General features: G+C 43.4%; 1 protein-coding gene and 1 long non-coding RNA gene across 2 annotated transcripts; one reads left to right on the top strand and one right to left on the bottom strand.

Annotated features, from left to right (window-relative positions):
* Position 1: 1 nt before the first annotated feature.
* LOC143478454 (uncharacterized) lies at positions 2–2,195 on the top strand. The gene is made up of 2 exons (XR_013121751.1): positions 2–118; positions 211–2,195. It is a non-coding gene; the product is annotated as an uncharacterized LOC143478454 (long non-coding RNA).
* rab2a (RAB2A, member RAS oncogene family) lies at positions 1,167–19,592 on the bottom strand. The gene is made up of 8 exons (XM_076977417.1): positions 19,387–19,592; positions 16,016–16,087; positions 8,399–8,466; positions 5,464–5,546; positions 5,212–5,304; positions 4,955–5,066; positions 3,941–4,009; positions 1,167–2,724 (listed from the first exon to the last, which is right to left on the bottom strand). Exons 1-8 carry the CDS (start codon positions 19,430–19,432, stop codon positions 2,629–2,631), a joined length of 639 nt encoding a protein of 212 aa, XP_076833532.1. The 5' UTR covers positions 19,433–19,592; the 3' UTR covers positions 1,167–2,628.
* Between the last annotated feature and the right edge of the window lie 4,022 nt (positions 19,593–23,614).

Here is a 23,614-nt window from a genome sequence, read left to right as displayed (position 1 = left end):
TCTGCCCTCGACACCGTGTGACTTGTGAAAGACTGAAGCGCGTTCGAGTGTCTTTAGGTTATAAATATATTAAAAAACATCAGCGTAGGCCGACGTACTTCACAAAGTTGTGTTCTAGGTCTGATATATAGACTTCAGTAAGAAATCGCAACGTATGTGCAGTTGATGTGTTGTGTAGTTTGAGTAACTCCGTTTCTTTGTCGTGTATAGGTGGTCCGTTTGAGCTGTTTGAGCCGTTTGAGCTGCCCACTCTACGCTACATCCCTCGTGGGCCACAATGCTCTCACAGTCAGAAGTGGAGAGTGTTCGGTTTCCCTTACTGGCTTCAAATAAGCAGCATTCGCTCTAACAACATTTGAAACTGTTTTTGTTTTCCACCAATGTGAATGTTCGGTAGATAAAAGAAGGTAAACACGTTCAGGTGAAAAGCTCTAGTTTACCTGTATTGTAAGTGTCCAATCCACGCAGGCGTACGTACCCCGGATGTAAGCGTTGCCCAACTTTCCAGGGCCTTTGATGTTTTAGCCCAAAGTAACCAATATTTCCCCTCTGCTGAAAATTATTTCTTAATAGATATAAAATACCATATGATTAAAAGTAGAGAAAGTGTAGACCAACCAACGGCGAAAAAGGTATTGTATCTTTTACTGTCTTATTTTGCTCTTAGAACTCAAAATCAAGCAGGGAAAATTGTATAACATCTTTTTGGATGAAAAACTGTTAAATCTTATCAAACATTTCGACTCCAGTTCAAATGTACTGAAAAAGGATATCTTACATTACTTTTCAATGTTTTTGTGTGTATTCATTAAATAATTCTATTTGGCCTATTCCAATAATTCTTTAACAAATATATTCTCTCTCCATAGCAATAAATTGCAATTGCTGTCACTCTTTTCAAGGCAATGTTCAACTTTGTATAATTTTGTTCAGCATACAGTTTCTATTACTGGAACCCTGCAAATTTCTAAATACAGTCAAAAAGGAGAGAGCTATGTTTTAAATGACCTTTCATAGAAGAATAGTATTATTAACATGAACATCTACATAGTTCATCATTTAGGATGTAGTCACCATATATTTTATATAATTTCCATTCTTGCATGTTCAAAACACCCAGAAAAGACTACCAAGCACATATCATACAAATGTAAGTCTAGAGTTGATGAGTTTATTATATTTTATTGTGATAGCATTTCATTTTGAGAACACAGCAAATAAAGTCAAGGGTCACGAAGTTACTTCAGTTTGGCTTTTACCACACCCCTTTCACAACGGACAAGATGTTCACCATATATCATAACAGAACTGCCAGAGAACGCAAGCCTTTACACAACCAAACACCTAAATGAACATGGATCTGTAATGACATTACACAGCAGACTGCATGAAGGAAAAAAGACTGAAGAAAATATATGTATGTGCATACATAGAGTCCAGATTGAATGAATATATAGATTCACCTACGAGTGTGTGTTTGTGTGTACTTGAGGGGTATAGCCATCTACTATAAGTGAAACTAGCATTTTAATATGTGTGTGTCTCAATTACCAATTACATGGTTTGTAATGAATCCTGTGCATGATGACATCCTTGTGCCGTCCCAATTATTTTTAAGGCAAACAGCAGATCTAGTTGTGGAGGACAGGTGATCCGTTTCTGAAGTGATCAAACAGTGATTGGGACACAGGTAAACACAAATTTGGCATTAAAATAGACACAGAATATTGAGCCAAGGTTTCTATACACAAGAACAAATTAGGGGCACAAGAGATGAGGGCAAAGATGACAGGACCAAACTAAAAGGAACAAAGTAAAAGTTAAACCTTAAAACGGTGTCAAAGCAGGTTTGGAAATGTTGCAATACTGTTGCATTTTCAAGCTCTATTCGTACAGTATAGAATTGAAGCAAATTCAATACAGAAATTTAGCTCGGTCAACATACATCAAAAGCAAGAAATGATAACTATATATACAGAATGTGAATGATAAATACAGATTTAAAACAGTCCTGCTTTTCAATTCCTCCTTCTTTTAACTTCTTCACTTTGATAATGGCTCCTCCTTTCATCACAACCCCGCGCTTATTTTGACTTTAGAGTTCGCCATGGTTTTATAGTATTCATCCACATAAACCGATTAAAATACTATAGATGACGCTGTAGTGTTTAATACAGTTCAGCTCGAAGTCAAAAGGGCACAAAAAAATCCACAACTGTCTGAGAAAATCAAATACAAACATGAATATATTTACGAATATGGGTTCCAAAGCTCCTGGGGTTTAGCCTACTTAGTAACCAGAATCATGTCTGCTGCAGCCCTGTGGGCTTCAGGACTTTCTCAGGACTTAAGGACCTGGTCTATCATTTCTTTAGTTTTTTTTTTCTTCTTTTTTTTGTACGCGTTTTTTGTAGGTTTGTTTTTTTTTTTTTTTGTTTTTTCATTTTTAATTTTAAACAGCCATCTAGTACACGATTTGAATTTGAGGGCTGGGCAGTGGGGGGTTAAGAAAATGTTAGTGAGCATGACCAGTCCAGTAGAAACATAAGGAGAAGAGGAGGGTGGAGGAGAGGAGGGCGGAGGGATGGGTGGAGGGACGGGTGGAGGGACGAGAGACGGGCGGTGCTCTCAGCAGCAGCCTCCTCCAGCCTGCTGTCCGCCCTGGCCGCCTGCGAGCGAGGAGTTAGTGGCAGCATGCTGGGGTCCGATCTTAATCCCGTTCGCCTGTGAAAATACAATTTAAAAGGCAATCAGGGCCATACTGCAGAGTGAGCGCCTGAATCCCTGTTATGAAGGTTCAGATGCAGTCATTAAGAGGACTGAATGAAATCAAGTCATTGGTTGTGCAGCTCTGCTTTTTAATGTGATCAGAACTGTCAAACGGCGTGTAAATACCAGGCCCCAGAGGTCTGAATCATCACCCTGCTTTTGACAGCACTGAACAGGAAGGGCCCCGTGTTACTGCAGCAGTCAGACGACGGGGCAGGGAAACCAGCCAGAGGTTTAACACACACACACACACACACACACACACACACACACACACACACACAGGTGGCACCTTCTCCGGAACACAAATGCATCCATCTTGACAGCTACTTGCTTAAGTGGGCTCCTGTTCAAAAACAGCCTTCTAGCGAGAGGTCGCACTGTTGCGGTGCTATTAAGGAAACACTACATCACGTTAAATGTGATTTATAGCATCTGGGGTGGGATGTCCCTCCTCGCCAAGCTTGGAGTTCCTGGCTAGGATCTCCATCAGCTGATGCGGTTTGGACCTGCTGCTCTCACTTTTTTTCCTTTCTTCAATCTTTTTTGTCCTTTTCCTGCTACTCCCATAAAAGAAAAACAAGATGAAGGTGCGGTGAGCACGGCTCCTTCTGCAGTAACCGTATGGGATGTGAGGAATGTGGGAGTTGGCAAGCAGCCAGGCGAGGGGCCTGAGGGCCTCCGTGAAGACAGAACCCCCCCTGAAGACAGAACCCCCCTGCTCCTCAGTGTGTTTATACCATCTCACAAGCAGCCAGCATGCAGCAGCGTTGACACTGGAAGCCTTTAGAACAATGATTACAGTGCTACCAGCCCCTTTTGACAGTGCTAACCCATAAACAAATATTTGACACATTTTGATGGATCTGCTTTTGAACTTGTGCAATTCTGGAATTAACTGTGGGTAATCCTTCATGAAGCCTTCATGACTACCACACAATGCAGAGAACAATATTAAAACCCTTCCAAGTGAACACAGGAACATGCTGATCACTTATTAAAATAAAATATGTAAAGTGTGCGCTTCCAGAAACCATGACCTCAAATAACAGATGTCTGTATGATCCAACCCTTACAATGTAAGGAATAATGTAAAAGCTTAAACATGTACCTATGGGAAGCCCACTTAAACCAACTCTGTATTAAACCCAAATAATAATTTTTCTGTTACCTCATTGTTTATATCGAAGACCCCCTCCTGAATCTTCTCATAGATCTCCTTAGCTGTGTTGATAAATGCCTGGAATGCAGAAAGTGACATCTTGAATTGAGCAGGCAAATTAATCCAAGTAGTTTAACCTCAGTCCTACCTCTGGCTACAGGTGAGATTTATTTGATAAACATACTGATCATGAAATTAAGATTCTCCTGTTTAATACACACATACATATACTGGCTTACACAGCAGTGATAAAAAGGAGACATTATCTACATCTGGAAATGACACCTTAACCACATCACCCACAAACGAATAAAAGTAAACGTATTGGATTCTATAGCAGAAATTCAAGTATTAGGTGTGAACAGTGTTGAGGGCTGAGGGCTGGTGCCCCCCTATGGCCGTATGTGACAGGGTCGCTCTTTGGAAATGTCACCAGGTAAAGACGATGAGCAGTGCTAGAGATTCGCATCGCAAATGTCGGTGGTGAGCCTGAGGGTTTAGCCCCGCCTCCCGCAGGCTGCTTAACAGAGCCGACGTGCGTCTCTGCGGAGCTCCGCCCCTCTGCACCTCCATTACGCCCCGACGCCGGCGGAAGGAGCGGCGACACGAGACGATGGCAGATGTGCCCCCCCCCCCATGCATGCGCCTGTGTATGTGTGCGCTGGGGATCTATGAATATGCATGATCTTTAAATAGAAGACTGAAACGTCATAAAAGGGCGGGGTTGGGGGGTCAGGAGAATTCACACGACACTAATGAGACAAATTAATCATACAGGCAGCCCGGGGTGGGTGGATGGGGGAGGGGCCTCTGCAAATTAACGCCTCCGCTTCTTTTAAAGACAGCTCTCAGCTCTCAGCTCAGCTGCCTGCCTCCCACCGAGGACAATGCTCTGTTTCCCCCACAGTCAGGAGCATCGTCTCCCCTGAGGATCCTCAAATGTGTGCGTGTGTGTTTTTAACGTCGACCACAAATCACCACCCAAACACTGCAGACCCCCGAGTCTTATGGGCCGTGCTCTACCTCTTCCACATTTGAGGCAGTCTTAGCGGAGGTCTCCATGAAGATCAGGCCATGTTCTCTGGCAAACGCCTCCCCTTCCTCTTTCTTCACCTCTCTCCTCGACTCCAAATCACTGAAGGGAAGAAAAGAATCAAGCGGTGTGAACTGGTGTGGTGCACACGTGGAGGGGTATCCCTCTGAAAGAGGCTTCTTCACAACAGGAGCAAAAATTTAATGTAATACGAGACTGAACGAAACCTAGATTGCTAGATTAGTACCTTTTATTCCCGATGAGCATGATGACCATGTTGGAGTTGGAATGTTGACGCGCATCTTCTAACCAGGTTGTCAGATGGTTGAAGGTGTCCCTTCTGGCAGTGTCAGAGGAGCATTCATGAGAACATACACGAAAAACCATGTTCTGAAATGCTCTGAAACCACAATAATCCAATCCCTGGAATTTACGGAGAGTTATATAAAAGGTCAGGCGCCGTTATTGAGGCAGCGTGCACTGGCGTGTTGGGACTCGCCTTGTGATGTCGTACACGAGGAGAGCCCCTGCCGCTCCTCTGTAGTAAGACCTGGTGATTGAGCGGAAGGACTCCTGGCCCGCCTGAAACACACAGCACATCCACACTCAGACCTGCTGCCTCTGTGTGACACCCCAGCACTGTTAACAGGTCTAGCTAACAGAGTCAGACCCCCCCACCCTCCCCGTCCACTTCTGGAAGACACGCGGCAGTGTGGCTGCACACACACACACACACACACACACACACACACACACACACACACACACACACACACACACACACACACACACACACACAGGGCAGCAGCAGCCACTACTGACCCACACAAGGACCCACTGTCTGCCCCTCCATCCCACAATGCATCTGTCTCAGGCAAGGTGGCTAACCAATCAGCTGTCTTCCATGGCAGAGCTTCCAGAAGCCACCATTCAACGGCATCTTTGTCATGGCGTAAAATGGCCTCCCCAGTAGCGCGGTGGTGACGTTGCCCCCTCTGGCAGAAGGAGAGTAAGCCAGGGGCACACATTTGAATTCAATAACCCACTCCCCCCCTGGGGGCAGCTGTTAACATTAGAGTTAATGGAGCCCATTGTGAATAAATGATGAATGGCACTTTTATGCTTGCCATCTGCCGGAGCGAAAGGTTACAGGAAGGCCAGAAATGCTGATTTCTCCCCTTACTGTTTTATCAGTGGAAAAGTTTGACACACACAAAAAAAAAAAGACGAAGAAAAAAGTGACTTCAAATTATAGTAATTAGCACATACAATGAAACAGTGCTGCCACGGCAACAAAAACAGCACTAGAGTAGTGAGACAGGCCGTTCCTCACACCGGGTACGCGGCTGTGCAACAGCAAATTAACATGGCAAAAATGTCACTAGGTACTTGTGCATGTGTGGTACACTTAAAATGACTTTATTTTACTTTAGGATATATTTTTATAATAAACAGCCAAAGTAAAAAGAAAGCAAACAGTAAAGGAATCATAAAAATAAATGAAATGTGAGTCACTAACAAGTGAATTAATTGAAGCTTTATTTCTACAACTACACAAGATCCTTTATTTGAAAGTTATACTCTGGCTCCCTCTGCTGGTCAAATGACTATGCTGATGATTGTCTTGTGTCTTTTTCACGATTGAAGGCTTCATTAATACAGTTCATATCTCACATCAAGAACCGTCTGAAAATGTTTTAACAGGAGCAAACTGTTCATTATCCAGTCTATCCCAAATACATCAGGATTTTGCAGAGTAAAACGGTTTAATTAATGCAACCGCCTCAACATCCAAGTGCTCTGCTGGGTTCGAAGTGTGAAGATACGTTATGATCAAGCCACCAAGGAGCTGTTCCTACATTCTCCTCTCTGTGGGAGGAGAATAATGCAGTAAGGCCCAGAACACTGAGAACGGAGGGGATCTCCAACCAGAGCCTCCAGCTTCTGGATAAAGACTCACTTAACCAAGTCACTTAAGATCCACTCCAACGTCTAACCAGAACCATATTCAAACCCAGAACCATATTCTAACCCAGAACCATATTCACACCCACCGCTGGCTAATTAGCTGGATTCGGTGAGGGAGAAAAACAAACGGCAGGTTTGGAAACGGCCATTCCATACGCTCAGGCAGACCCGAGGTGGAGCACCCCCCAAAGATCTACTGCCATCCTGAAGCTTTTTCATTCTGACTCCCCAGGTTGTTCCTCAAGTGCAGCTACAGGGCGGAGACCGCGTGAAGCAGGTAGTGTGTAGTACATTGGTTAGAACATGGAGGACCACACGCCGTCTTCACGAGCGCGTCCTGGACACGACATTCTGGCAGCAGAGCACATGTCCAAAAGGACAGACACGATATTGGATGTTCTGCAACACACACCCTCACTGAACAGATTCTGTGTTCAGAGAGGCAGTCCAACACGGCTGGACTACACTACACACCTGACAAGCACACGTCAAACTGTCTTTCTATATTTGGTGTTTCTATTATTCTTCACTTCCTTCTTTGTAGCTGCTGTTAAACATCTAAACTGTTATCAATGTCTGAATTAATAGATCTGCCAAGTCTTGCTCTTGGACGTTATAAATCAAAATACATCTTATTAATAATCAGTTAATATTTTTTATTTATTTATTTACTAGTAGGATTTCTACTACATGCTACAAATAAACAAACAACTTATTACAAGTGTTTGGTGAAATACGTTTAGCTACGTGTGACACACAAATCACTCATCTGTCTGTTTATTATTAATGTAAATGTAATATAAATATAAAAATGTAAATGTGCCATATTTTGTCAATTGTGATTTTTCACCACAATCGAAATTTGTCCTCCACTTTTAAGAACAGCATTTAAATATATTTGGATCACCTTTAAATTATGCACCCCAAGAGACACAGCTGTAGTGTGTGTAGCACAGAGCGTAGCACAGAGCTGGATGTGTTGGGCCCTGATGGCCAGGCGGGGTAGTCGGGATTAAACAGTCCTGATCCTGTAAAATGTCCTGCCTCCGCTGACGGATGGCTGTGCTGTGGATCATTTATACAATGTAAATAAAATGACTGGTTGTATTTCTTTAAAGCTGCCACACCTCTGTTTGAAATGACCACTGTGCCCCTGAAGTGTATGACGGCAGTAATTTCAGGGGAAAAAAATAACGAAAATAACTAGATGCGGTGAAACAGGTTTTTGCTGTCAGTCACTAGGACACTATAAAGACCTCCAATTCAGTGCTTAAGTCATTTCCACCCATACAGAACACAGAAACCCAGCTAACATTAGCGTGCCACCTTTGGCTCTGTGAAACTGAACACATGCTTCAAGTTTCAGAAGGTTTATCTGTTCATTGAGAATGGTGTGAGTATTGGGACAGGAAGAAGCCACCCACTGCATCAGGAACGGTGGAGGACACTCAGGACTCGGTACTTACTGTATCCCAGATTTGGAGCTTAATCTGTTTGCCGTCTATAGTGATCATTCGTGCTCCAAATTCTACACCTGCAAGTCAGAAGAATAACAGACACTGATCAATAACTCCTTAGAACAACACATCACTCTAGAGAAAAAGATAGAAAGCAGAGATGAGTTAATAATAATTTGAGAAGACGAGAATAATTTGAGAAACTTATTACATGTGTATTCCTCACAAATGCAAAGCAGACTATGTGGTAGAAGTCTAAACTGAAGCTCTTATCAGCTAGTGGGGGGTGAGACTAGTCTTCTAATGCACTGAACACGCTGTGCTGATTAAACCCCCGATGACGAGCAAGAGCTGAACCAAACAGACTCAACTTGTACCAAGAGAGAGTTCAGCACGTGTACTAAGAATTTTCCACGTGTACTAAGAGTTCTGCGTGCCATCCTGGCCCTGCGTGGTCTGGTTCTGGTCCTTGGACTTGACTGAGCGATACTGAATGGGACGGGACGCTGGTCCAGTCCTGGTTCTTCCAGATTTATGCCTGCAGTTCAGCCTTGAGCTAAGGAGGCTAATGTCTTGCTCCTAGCAGAGAGCTAAAGTCCAGGATCGTTCAGTAATCATTTACCACAGGTTCTAACTCCCTACCAGAGCGTCTTCCAAAAGCCTCTTTATAGAGAACAGGTAGACACAACAGGTTTTGCATATATTAAGATCTTAGAAATCTCATTGTTTGGATTAATGTACATGACTGTAATACCCATCACATAAACCTTTAATAGTGTTTTTAAGCCCTCACATAAGCGACTAACCAAGACCCGTATATAAAACCGCCCAGCGGACATGCTGTTCTGGCCTTGTCTACTGACCTCAACCCTGGGCTGATCCCAGATCAGTAGCACTTTAGCAAAGCTTATAAAATGTGCTAAAATATGGCAGTAAGAAACTGACTAGTGCACTAAACATTAGTGGTGTGGGTCAGTTACACCGTCCTGCTGTACCCGAGAACACAGCATGAAAAAACAGGCCAACTCGCTAGAAACAGGAGCAATACCATAAACTACACCCTACAGCCTCAACACAGCCCCACACCCTACAACCTCAACACAGCCCCACACCCTACAGCCTCAACACAGCCCCACAACCTCAACACAGCCCCACACCCTACAACCTCAACACAGCCCCACACCCTCAACACAGCCCCACACCCTCAACACAGCCCCACACCCTCAACACAGCCCCACACCCTCAACACAGCCCCACACCCTCAACACAGCCCCACACCCTCAACACAGCCCCACACCCTCCAACACAGCCCCACACCCTCCAACACAGCCCCACACCCTCCAACACAGCCCCACACCCTCCAACACAGCCCCACACCCTCCAACACAGCCCCACACCCTACAACACAGCCCCACACCCTACAACACAGCCCCACACCCTACAACACAGCCCCACACCCTACAACACAGCCCCACACCCTACAACACAGCCCCACACCCTCAACACAGCCCCACACCCTCAACACAGCCCCACACCCTCAACACAGCCCCACACCCTCAACACAGCCCCACACCCTCAACACAGCCCCACACCCTCAACACAGCCCCACACCCTCAACACAGCCCCACACCCTCAACACAGCCCCACACCCTACAACCTCAACACAGCCCGACACCCTCAACACAGCCCCACACCCTCCAACACAGCCCCACACCCTCCAACACAGCCCCACACCCTCCAACACAGCCCCACACCCTCCAACACAGCCCCACACCCTACAACACAGCCCCACACCCTACAACACAGCCCCACACCCTACAACACAGCCCCACACCCTACAACACAGCCCCACACCCTACAACACAGCCCCACACCCTACAACACAGCCCCACACCCTACAACACAGCCCCACACCCTCAACACAGCCCCACACCCTCAACACAGCCCCACACCCTCAACACAGCCCCACACCCTCAACACAGCCCCACACCCTCAACACAGCCCCACACCCTCAACACAGCCCCACACCCTACAACCTCAACCAGGGGTGATAGTGGGAAAAAATTCCTGAGCCTGAACTTTTTCAGGGGGGGGTGTGTGTGTGTGTGGAGTGTTAGTGTACCATATTTATTTAGAATATTTAATAATTAATCTTTAAATTAATTAATAATAAACAAGTCAGGTAATCATTATAGTGAAATAAAAAACTAATTTCTATTAATATTCTGAGAAAATGCTGTAACCTAAAGATTTAGATTAGACACAATATGTTAAAAACAGGCATGATTAATTATTTATTCATTACTGTTAGTAAATTATAGGATACCAGACAACTCTAAGAAATTATGCAAATAAAGTTTAAAAGAATTACAAGTATTATGATTATAGTTAGTTTTTATATATAAAATGTAATAAATATTTTGTGTTGGTTTATTAGGACATACATTTTGTGCTTTTGTTCATGTATTACATCTTACGCCGTAAGACGGCCAGGATGAACCAGATCGTCTGACCACCTGTACCGGCTCAAAAAAACACTTATATTTCTGATAAAAATTTTACTTAATCAGAATAAAGATAAAATACTGAATTTATCTTGTCTCTACCTCTGAAGCTCTTCCAATGTCTTCCGAATACAGGCGGTCCACGGGTTACGACGTTGATCCGTCCGGTGTAACATACTATACGCAGTTATCCTATCCTAAAGCTAGCCTTTTGGCAAATACCTTTATCCATAGCTGCGTTTAACTAATCCTGACGCCGCGCACACCAAACACCAAGTTCCGTTTACGACGCAGAACCACTTAGGTCCAAACGAGGCTTTATACAGTAAATGGGAGATGTGTAGTAACCACGAAAAATCGTAACTTGGGAACCTCGTAAGGATCATAAGGATCATATTTCAGCCTCAAAACAGATAGCATGCGCGCATGTGTGGTTTATCATTATGATTTGACGGATTTTCCCCCCCTCAAATTTTTATTTCTCGCGGACATGTCGGTACGCCGGCGTGGCACCTGAAAACTATCAGGCATGCTCAACACAGGCCCACACCCTACAACCTCAACACAGCCCCACACCCTCCAGCCTCAACACGGCACAACACCCTCCAGCCTCAACACGGCACAACACCCTACAGCCTCAACACGGCACAACACCCTACAGCCTCAACACGGCACAACACCCTACAGCCTCAACACGGCACAACACCCTACAGCCTCAACACAGCCCCACACCCTCAACACAGCACAACACAGCACAACACCCTCAACACAGCACAACACCCTCAACACAGCACAACACCCTCAACACAGCACAACACCCTCAACACAGCACAACACCCTCAACACAGCCCCACACCCTACAACCTCAACACAGCCCCACACCCTACAGCAGGGGTACTCAACTGGCGGACCGCGGTCCGGATCCGGACCCGAACGCAGTCCTGTCCGGACCCAATCTCATTCCTGATTAACTGGATACGGACCAAAACAAAACCGTAGCATTTATTTCAGGGCTATTGAAAAAACACTCCGTCACGAGTGTTACGTTTGCCACCCCCGCTCAACAACTTACGTTCGCCACCCCGCTCTACAACAAGCCTGCCTGGTTGACGCTTCGCGAGCGGCGCGAGGGTCCGCGCGGCGAAAATGACGTAATCGCTGTGGCTCCGCGTGTGCGCGAGTGTCTCGCGCGCTGTCGGTTCGAGAGGTCGTGCATCTCTCGAATTTTGTAACTTTGCGCCGCGCTTCAGCGCAATGAACAAAGTCACGTTTTCAGGGTTCATACACCTTTATAAGGTGGAATTAAAGCACTTGTACGTCACTTTCAAGGTCCATTTCAATATTTCCCAGCATGTTAAACATAATTAAGTTAAATATTTATACATATACTCGAAATAATTCGCTTTTTTATCACATTATTTAATGGTTGTTTATTTAAAAAACGCCCAATCTTCACGTCTTCACGTTCTCTCATGTTTCGTCCTGGAATTACAAGAGGCTCGTATTTGTTAACCTAATACAAGAGAACTATTCAGTCAGACAGCTATTTGTTGTGAAACCAAGTAGTTACAATTTCAAGCATTTTAAAGTACTTTAACCTAAATTCCAGCACTTTTCAAACCTGAAACATATAGCAACATTAAAATTGGTCAGGTAAATGTTCATTCCCCTGTTTTGAGGGGTGTTTCTACCACATATCGTATCGGACAAAATGCCTATCGTTTCGGAGAACACTGCAGTGACGCTCGCGAAAGTATAAACACCTCCACCGTTCGCGCACCGTACCCCCCCCCCCCCCCCCCCCGGCTCAAAAACTTACGTTCGCCACCCCCGCCGCACCGGACCTCAGGGCACAGGTATCTGCCAAAATTGGACCGCGGACAAATTTAGTTGAGTACGCCTGCCCTACAGCCTTAACACAGCCCCACACCCTACAGCCTCAACACAGCACCACACCCTCAACTAGGGTTGCAACGGTATGAGATCTTCACGGTATGATGACCGTCTCAGAAAATACCGCGGTATCACAGTTTGTTACATATATTATTAAAAGATACACTGACCCTTAAAGAAATTACAACAAAAGTTTTTTTTTGTTCAATGAACTATTTATTGTAGAAACCTGGAACTATTGTATACCAAATGTCTCCTTTAAAAAAAATAAGCTGTACACGTGTTTATATAAATACTACAAAATTAGATAAACCTAAATCATGGATTTCAGTACAATTAATTACGTTTAAATTATTTACTATCTGATAAACGGAGCCTGGGTCAGTGTCTGATCAACAACTGTTGTAAACTGCCAAGTTGGAATATAACCAGATACTGCAGAAAGAGAGGATTTATTTCTGACATGACCCTTACAATAGAGATTTCTATTTTAAGGCTTTCACACAGAGTCTGGTTTTAACATATGAAAAACAGGCACGTCAGAATTAGAAAATGAATGCATGTAAATTGATGCCGTCTTTCACATCCAGTGAAAAGAAGGAAAACTAGGTTTATACTTTCGCAAGTGACCGTAGCGCGCGACTCCGCACACCTCGCGTGAACCTCCGCGAACGGCGGAAGCGTTTATACGTCTGAAACGATATGTGGTAGTATAAAGAAACACCCCTTAAAAACAGGGAAGGAACATTTACCTGACAAATTGTAATGTTGCATTGTGTTCCAGGTTTGAAAGTGCTGAAATTTTGGCTAAAGTACTTGAAAATGCAAACTATACTGTAAACTGTAACAACTTCGTTTCACAACAAATATCTATCTGACTGAACATTTCTCTTGTATTACGTTAAAACAAACCTCTTGTAATTCCAGGACGAAACATGAGAGAACGTGAAGACGTTAAGATCGGGCATTTTGAAAATAAACCACCATTAAATAACGTGATAATGTAATTATTTCGAATCATTTTGAGTATATGTATAAATATTTAACTTAATTAAGTTTAATGTGCTGGGAAATGATTAAATGGACCTTGAAGGTGTCGTACACGTGCTTTAATTCCACCTTGTATAGGTGTATGAACCCTGCAAACATGACTTTGTTCATTGCGCTGAGGCGCGAAGTTACACAGCACCACAACCTACAACCTAGGGCTGAACGATTTTGGAAAATAATCTAATTGCAATTTTTTATCTATAAATTGCGATTGCGATTTAAAATGCGATTTTTTTCCACTGTTTTCAGCTCAGCTGAAACTCTGTTTCGGCATTTTTTATACAGCTCAGGTATAACAACTTGGCAAAAATATGTGCGTGAGGGCATTTGCAGGGTTGCCAACTCTCACGCATTGATCGTGAGACACACACATTTGACCGTCTTCACACGCTCACACGCCACACATCCGATTTCTCACGCCGGAAAAAAAAATCTAGTTTATTTACCTCTGATCCACATCTATGATTCAATGAGTTACTAGTTCACCCTGGCGCCAAACACTGGCGATCGATCGCGATATAACACTTAATTTGTGTCCATTTTACACCGCCCCGATAACAATTTACCGTTACTGCCAGAGTTATTTGTTATAACAGTTCGGTCAGTGATCCCTGTCGGCTGGTACTTGGCGTATTTGAAGATGCAGCACTGGTCGTTGGCATTTTAGCCTTGCAAATATCATACGAGGCTTTGTGGTGTTTTTTTTATGCTGAAGGTTTGTAGTGTTACCTCGCGTCGTAGTAACAGTAGCAAGGCACGTTTTGCAGGGTACCTGACGTTGAGCAGCATCTTTTTTAAAAGCCAAAGTAATTTCACACAACTTATGTGCTGCCCCTCTTTGGTATTAGACTTTCAGTTGTGTCAGCTTCTGTCGAGCCTGAAGCCATTGTGCAACAAGTTAAAGTGTGCTGTATTAACTTCACTTCTCCACCTCCTGCTCGGGTTTGCTCCGTTCGTCCTCGGCTCGCTCCCAAGTCACGTGACCAGTTTAAATCGCAGCCTGTGCGATTAGAGAATCGCGTTTTAAAATATCGCGAGATTATCGCAAATGCAATTAATCGTTCAGCCCTACCACACCCTCAACACAGCACCACACCCTCAACACAGCCCCACCTACCACACCCTCAACACAGCCCCACACCCTCAACACAGCCCCACACCCTCAACACAGCCCCACACCCTCAACACAGCCCCACCTACCACACCCTCAACACAGCCCCACCTACCACACCCTCAACACAGCCCCACCTACCACACCCTACACAATGTTCTTGTCCATAGTGAAACAAGCCCCACAGAAAGTGGCATGTGAGGAGAACTCGTTTCACATTAATAGTTTCTTTGAAAGTTTTAACAGTGAAGGGAAATAAATTCTAGTAGCCAAGAAACAGGACTCATTCAAAAAGATTGTTGTTATTTGAAGCTAAACGGATGTGATGAGATTCTTGTCCTACTGGAAGGTTGCAAACGCACATTTGACTGGGTGGCACAGACTCGCTGCGTCTAGGGTGAAATCGCACCGTGTTTCTATGTGATAATGAAAGTGCAGCATGCAACCAAACACAGAAAATGAGTCAGCGAGCACCACAGGCACTGATGGCTGAAACGTGATAGGTTGAATATTGAGATGACATCATCGGATCAGACTAGTCTTGCAGGAATTTATTGCTGTATCAAGTTTGCATCAACAGCCAAAAAGTATGTAGGGTCAGGATAAACAGCCAATTTATTTAATTTTATTAAATTATTTATTTTAAGCACTTAATCCTTTCAAGGACGATCTTCCCAGCACATATTAAGTGACCAGAATCAAAGCCACAAGGTTGGTGATGAAACACCTTCATCTAGCAGAACATGAAGGTACCAGAACAGCTTCTGTGGCAAGTTCTGTGTGTAACGGCCACATCAGCTGGTCCTTGGTCGTGATTTGCATTTAGCATCATGATGACTAAAGACGTGAAATTAAAAAAATCTGCATTAAATAAACCTCACTCTGAGAAATGTGTAAGTCATTTCATATTCTGTCAAACTATTCTTTCAAACCAATTTAATCTCATTTAAAACGGCAACCCTCCCCCACTAGTGCGTGTGGTGCCAAGCTACATTTCCTGGACTAACAAGACTTCTCACCATCTGTCATAACTGGTTGAGTACGAGGAGTTTGGCTGAATGGACTTACCAATAGTGAGATCGTGCACGGGCTGGAAGCGCTTGTCTGTGAACTGTAATAATAGGCATGATTTCCCCACACCTGCAAAGCAAACACAGTGGATGACAGATGAACACACACAATTAGGCTCGCCACCACTCGCCTAGTGTCCCATGACCTCTAAATGACTGAATGACCAATGACAACGCTCAGTACGTCTGTGGCGTTATGCACAGGACGCGTGGTCTTTCCTAACCGCTCAGACACTAGCTGGCCGCTCTGTAGGCGTCCCCTCCCAATAACTACGTGCTCAGGGGCTCCCCCCTGTGGAAGGGTGGTGGCATAGCTGAGACACGAACCTGCGCACAGCTCTCCCATCCTCCCCAACGAGGAGTTTCAGAGTAATTTTTATGCAATGACTTTGTCCCTTTTTCTTAAAATTGAAGCGTACAATATACTGATGCTGCATATAAGAGAAAATTCTTTAATTTCAATATTCATATAAAAAATTTCAGTAAAATAAATAAAATAAAATGTACTAATAGCACATCCATAATACTTGTGACAATGCTTAGCCAATGTGTCCTGAGTTTTGGGGACACAAGCCACTAACATGATCCTCCCGGTTGGTCCACTTTTAAACCACTTGGGTTAACCCAGGTGAGCATCGTCAAACTAAACACAAGATCCAGCCCGGCACACTCAGACGTGTCGTCCATCTTCCCAACACTGACGGGAAAGATCACCCGCAGCACACACACAGGATAACTGCTTCGCACACAAGAGTGTGTTTCCAAGAGCAACAGTGGTTGCTAAGCAGGCTAGCTAAACTCATGGAGCCCTCACAGGAGAGACGTATAGTCAACATAGCAGTGACATAATACCAGGCATGCCTACCTTTAACCAATAACTTGCAATGGCATACTATAAAACAATTTCACTATATGCCTGAAAAATACTTTTTAAATTATTTTAAAAAAGTAAAATAATTTTAAAGATCAGTGGGTGGTGGGGGTGTGTAATGTGTTACTTCTGACATATTAGGCCTGCACTGTAGTGCTGATGTCTGATCCAATTAGTTTACTAAATATTTTGAGTCTGCATTGCATGTAGTACATTAAACTGCATCTAAAGGAGCGACCAGATCACCTTCTCCATAACCCACGGGACACAAACCGCAACATGGACCAACATCTCCTCAGCAGTTTCAGCGTAACTGCCCTACGGGGTAAAGACACGCTAGAGGGGGGCGACCCCTAAACACTATCTGAGCAGATTGGATTCCCCCAGCATCACTGAAGTGCCACACGTTGGGCAACAAGCAACTGGTCCGTCCTGTTTACTCCACATGGCAAATTGAATTTGAAGGACTAAACCGAAACAATAACATGCTGATGGGAGTCTGTAGTTGTTTTGCAAACAATTAAATCATGCTTTAAAAAGAAGACATACACAAATACATTCAGACCTGTACATTGTCAAGGAGGAATACACTGAGTACATTTTATTCTTTAATACATCCTGAAACATACTGGGACTAACATGTTGTTAATACACTGGTTTCTCTGCAAATACAACTCATAACCTACAAACTGGAATTTATTATGACAATGGTTGGGGTCAAAGCAATTTCTATCAATCTTATGGAAGAATTGTAAAGACAAAAAATCACAACAATTTACCCCATTTAGCCATGAAAAACAGCAATCGCTGAATTTACTGTATTATTGCCAAACCATCAGTACACAGAACCACTTGGTTACTCTAAAAGTGTTACTCTGATGACAGGCACCTTACAGCAACTTAATATGCACCAACGAGAATAATAATAATACATTTTATTTATATTGCCCTTTACATTGCAGGATCTCAAAGGGCTACAGGTTAAAAATAGGAGAAACAAATATGTCATTAGTATGATCATTGAAACTGCTTGCATTAATATACCCAGTTTAATACCCGTTTGAGATCGTTTTTTCGTGCCTAGTGACTGGAAATCAGTGATGTCAAGTTTAACACGTTTAATGTCCTCAGGGTTTGAAATGCTGATCAAAGACAGATTCAACATGGTGCAAGAAATTACATTTGTAAGGAAACACGGATGCTTAGACATGGGAAGTGCATCAGTGCAGGTTCACGGTTTTAATCAGCATTTTTAAATGCGCAGACAGGTGTATATATATAATATAGCGCTTTTCACACATCCCGGGAGGGCTGTTTGGCTTTCTGTTTGTTTGTTTATATCTGTTGTTTTTGCATGTACAACCTGCCACTTGCTATACCTGCTAGGTTCTTGAAAGAATGAAGGTCCAAACAGAATAAAGGCAGGGACCATGTAACCTACACGATGTGCCCGTTTACTCGAGACCATAGATCGTTAAAGGTCGGTTCATGTAAAGATGATTGGTAATTGTGTGGCACTGGGACGCGTTACACCGAGAGGCCAGTGCCTGGTGTTGAGGCCTAATGAAATTCGGTTACGGCTTCTTCATGACAAGCAAACAAACATGTTGGATCAGCTACAACAGACAAACCCACTACACACACCTGTCGTGCGTTTACATGTCAGAGACGAGGGAGAACCACACGATCCTCCCAAAACCACAACCTGCACCCACTCACGCAGCTAAACGCCATTTTCACACGGAGGAACTGCTGCTAACTGGCCGAGACATCGGACATCTCGCCGGCTAACTGGGGCCTTCCAGCACAGGGTGTTGGCTAGTACCCACCCCGGGTTCACAGCCTGGGCCGGGCGGGACATGGAGCACACAGGCCGGTGTGTTGTAAACACCCGCTCATGTCACTGTGAGTTCCTCCACTACAGGTAAACAGCGACAGCGGCCTGGCACTCGCCCCGCTGGGGAAGACGCTGCTGGCGGGCGTGCTAACCGCCTCCCCACCCGGAGCAGCAGAAAGACTGGAGCTCTTCTCGGAGATGTTATGGACCTGAGACCCGACAGCCGAGCGCCGTGAGGCCGCTCGACATGCCAGCGTTGACGGCTAACATGAAGTGCAGCTCCGCGTTAGCCGCACGGAGCACAGAGCGGAACTTAAACGTTAACGTGGCGCAGTACAGGGAGACGGAGACGGTGTCACCCCACCACTGACTCCACCACTGCGGAAATAAACACATTACACAACGGCAGCCCGTCCAGCGCCATGGCGCTAGCTACCAGCTAACAGGCTAACTAGCTCCCAGCTAACAGGCTAACTAGCTCCCAGCTAACAGGCTAACTAGCTCCCAGCTAACAGGCTAACTAGCTCCCAGCTAACAGGCTAACTAGCTCCCAGCTAACCAGCTATGAGCTAACCAGCTATGAGCTAACTAGCTACCAGCTAACTAGCTACCAGCTAACTAGCTACCAGCTAGCTGCGCTGACAGAGCCGCGGCGCCTTACCCGTATCGCCGATAATGATGTATTTGAAGAGGTATGCGTACGCCATGGCCAACTGGTGATGTGTCAACCTGTTCTGGCCGTTTTAAAAAGGCTTCGCGACCCAAACCGTGTGTAACCGCAGTGATGTCGGTCCGCCTGCGCCCTTCTCTCTCTTCACGGCAGCGAACAATAAACACCTCACGGCTCCGGGGCCACGTCGTCACTTCCGCCTTCCTCCGCCACGCACGCAGAAGGCGCCCTGCACTCCGCCGGAAGTTCCGCCTTTCTCCGCCACGCACGCAGAAGGCTCCGTGCACTCCGCCGGAAGTCTCTAAGTTATTTCATGCAACTTATCGTAGACATTTTGTTGTTCTTTTTGAGGTATGTTATAATCCTTTATCTAATGTGTATTGTAACAATTTATGTGACCATAAGGGATAACTATTGTACTAATTAATATACCAAGGTAAATATTATAGAAAATGTATATCACTAAGGGTGATGTGTTTATCTGTAATATAATATAGATAGAATGTAGATATATAATGTTTTGTATATTGTATGTTATATTTGAGAATTGTTGTTTGATACGTTTAAATAAATAAAAAAGTAAATAAAAATAAAAAAATAAACTCCGCCGGAAGTTCCGCCTTCCTCCGCCACGCACGCAGAAGGCTCAGTGCACTCCGCCGGAAGTTCAATAGCTAACGCGGAGACGCCACCATCGCCCGTCAAATTAAGGCAACAGACCATATTATGTTATTTCTGATCTAATTTCTTAACGGTCTGAATTAATCCTAATAGCCAAGTTGCTGAACTATTTGGATGTTCACACTAAGCAGTTTGGCAGATAAAAAATATTACTCTTTTTTACATCCTAGTTCGTATTATAGTTGTTTATTTTATAGCTTTTTAGGCAAATTCTCGCAGGCCTTTGAGTCCTGAGTAGTTTGTTATTACTCATCTGTTATGGTTGTAAGCTATTTGAATCATGTGCTTTATGTATATTTTATTGTAAATGTTCTCATGGGTTTTCTTATTTTTATTTCTATGCTTAGTTTTATATGTTGTATTTAAATGTTTTATATTGTAGGTGTGTCTTATTGCAAATATGGTTCAGCACTTTGGTCGGAACTCGATGTCTTTTAAATGTGCTATACAAAAAAATTGACTTGATTTGACTTGACTTATAAACATTTTCTATTTACTGCTAAATGTTTATGCATGTCTCAAATCTGACTCTGAACCAATATCATATGACGATGCCTATTAGTGAGAAGTTACTACATCAAAGATCAAGGTGCTCTTTCTTCAGTCTTCTTAAACTGAGGAATTCTGTGGACACAGCAGCCCTGTTTAGCATCTCCATGGTTCACCACTTTTCATGATGTTCTTAAAAAGTTGTTTGAGTTTATGTGCATATTCAATTATGGGAACTTTAACATCGGTTTTAATGTATTTGTCACACGAAGTACCTTATTAAATATACTAATATAAAAACAGGACGATTATCGGTGTTCTAATCACCTTTCATTAACATCAGAATTGAATACGTCATTTATTCCGCTAAGCATCGCTCCCATAAAAAGGTTTTGCAATGACCCATTATGTACACTAGAGGGAGGTGTTAACTCATAATGTAATCTACTGCAGGGGTTCTCAACTGGTCTCAGCATGTTCTCATTGTCATTAAGTCACGACCCACAGTACAAATGTTATAACAAATTAAAGGGGTTAACAATTGGTGGTTATCATGGCAACAAGATTGGTTCACATGCTGGGCTCCAGACAAAATTACTCAAGCAGCCAGTGAGTCCTAAAAGAAAAAAATCAGGCACCAATAACTTTTTCTAGGCACAATAATAATATACAAACTAATAATCATTGCAGCACTCACATCAGGTCAGCTGTTATTTAGTATCTCTGCCATCCAACATGCCTGATGTCTTTCTCTTCCTTGTATCTGTGGTTAAGTTGGTTTCATGTTCGCATATTCTGAATTAGACACGTTATTTTAAATGTACTACTGTCGCCATCTACAAATGACCTTAACATGGACTAAAGTGGCGGTCGAAAACGCCCCAGAACACTGCGCACTGGTCTTCTGCAACGCTTTCAATAGTTTTAAACGATCCTTCATAAGATAAAAACAAGTTGTATACATATTAAGTGCACATTTTGTCAAAATATTTCATTAGCTTTTAAAATGTCCATCATACGAGCATAAAACAAGTTATAGTACAATATGAAATATTTGACAAAAACTGACCACCACAAATTGGTGCAAGGTATAAATACCCATCTTTTAGTTGTAGGTTGTTATTTAGGATGCACGTAATGTAATATAACTTGTTTTATGCTCTTATGATGGCATATACTGTGGCATGCACTCACTTAACATAGGCCCACGTAATCCTACAATAACATATTTACAGTTGGTTTATTAAAAATGCTTTTCAGTAAAAGTCAACAACAAAAACTCCAATAACAAATGATAACAAATGCAATGAAGGTCATTTAAAAACCGGGACATTTCCTCACTGAAAAACGCCCGGGACAGGACGTGAAATACGGACATGTCCTGCTAAATACGTTTGGCCATCCTACAAGTATACATATGAGTGACTTTTTATCCCATTAAAATGAACTTAAAACTATGTAGTTATAAAGGAGTGTGTCCTCTTATGGTCCCACATAGATGCAGACTGTGTGAATAATCCGATATTTTTGTCTTCGCTATTTTCAACAAACTACCGCTAAAGTTTCAGCTCCGCTGCTTCGCGAGTCACGTGATCGGATTCCCGCCTTTGCAGAGACGAACATGTGAGAGTAGCTACAGCATATCGATTAACTTTAAAATACTAACTCAAAAGGAAATGGGGGATATTTTTGACAAATGACAAAACCCATAAAAAATAATGCTGTTGTATCACCTGTCGCAAATAGGGTTGCCACCTAGGTCTGACAAAAAACAAGGACACTGTCATACGCGAACGTAAAATGTTGAGGGGGGGGGGTGTAAAATGGACACAGCGAGAAAAAACTGACGGATTTAAAGTGTGCAGAAACAGTCTAAATAGTCGTTGAACTAACCTAGTGAAAACCGGGACATTAAATGATTTTTTTTGCCGGGACCGAATATTAAAAAAAGGAAAACCGGGACAAACCGGGACAGTGACGTGAAAACCGGGACAGGTGGCAACCCTACTAGCAAATGAATAGTTATGGTCGCGATTGCTACCATTTAAGCCGCAGTCTGGAGCCCATGCATGTGCCTCTGTCTTTATTCAAGATAAAAGAGTACACAATTAGAAGACTAGACTTGATTTTTTTACAAGCTGTCCGTGACCCACCAGTTGAGAATCACTGATGTAGAGGGCAGCGCTGTATTTTCGTTTTGAGTCAACTTCCACTTGTGAAATAAAAGCACAGGTCAAACCACCAGTTAGTCAGTTTGTTCCTTTCTTTTTTGTTACCCATATTTGGGTATTCGTAGCTGATTGTAATAAAGGTCAAGTTTAATACTCTTTCCATATCATAATCTGTAAGCACTGGGGAGGAAGGTGGCCTAATTACAGTTAGCTAATTAGGAGAGAGGAGACAACTTATGCAAAAAGTAGTTTCTGGTTTTAGAAAATGAGGGTCAAGGTATTTACAGAGCATAGCCATTCTCGCTGATGCACATACATCTTTATTGCTCTGTTGTTGCATTTTTGAAGTGGACAGTGGCAGGGTTCACAAAAGTATGTAAACGTTTCAGTTTGTATACAGATTCTCAGTTTGAAAACAGTGTAACGTTATATAACATTACAAGGTTTCACTGAGGTTACACACTGAACATGTGATCACTGGTCTAACAGTAGTGGCTGTAAAATAAATACATCAGAACTCAAAATAACGTCTACTGAATACACTAATCAGTGTACAATTTCAGCTATTAGCAAAGGTCTGATAGAAACTTGCACACTACATTCACTAGCAAGAATAGCATTCTGCAGCAAAACATTCATCCTTTAGAGGGCGCTCACAGGCTGTTCGTCTCTCTGAAAATACCATCAATAACAGGCAAAAGAAAACAATAGCATGCCACAAAGACCTCTCTTTCTTTCTTCATTGAAACTCTCCTCAGTGTGGGTGTTTTCATAACCACGCCCATTTCCTCTATGGCAGGAGAAACCCGGTTCTGGTTCCAAGACCAACATCACTCCTGCATTCCAGCTTGTGTGTTCTGCTGTCCCTGTGGCCAGAC

This window comes from Brachyhypopomus gauderio, chromosome 16 (genome assembly GCF_052324685.1).
Source record: "Brachyhypopomus gauderio isolate BG-103 chromosome 16, BGAUD_0.2, whole genome shotgun sequence".
NCBI lineage: Eukaryota > Metazoa > Chordata > Actinopteri > Gymnotiformes > Hypopomidae > Brachyhypopomus > Brachyhypopomus gauderio.
Note: the sequence above shows the minus strand (reverse complement) of the source record. Positions and strands in the feature narration are given on the sequence as shown.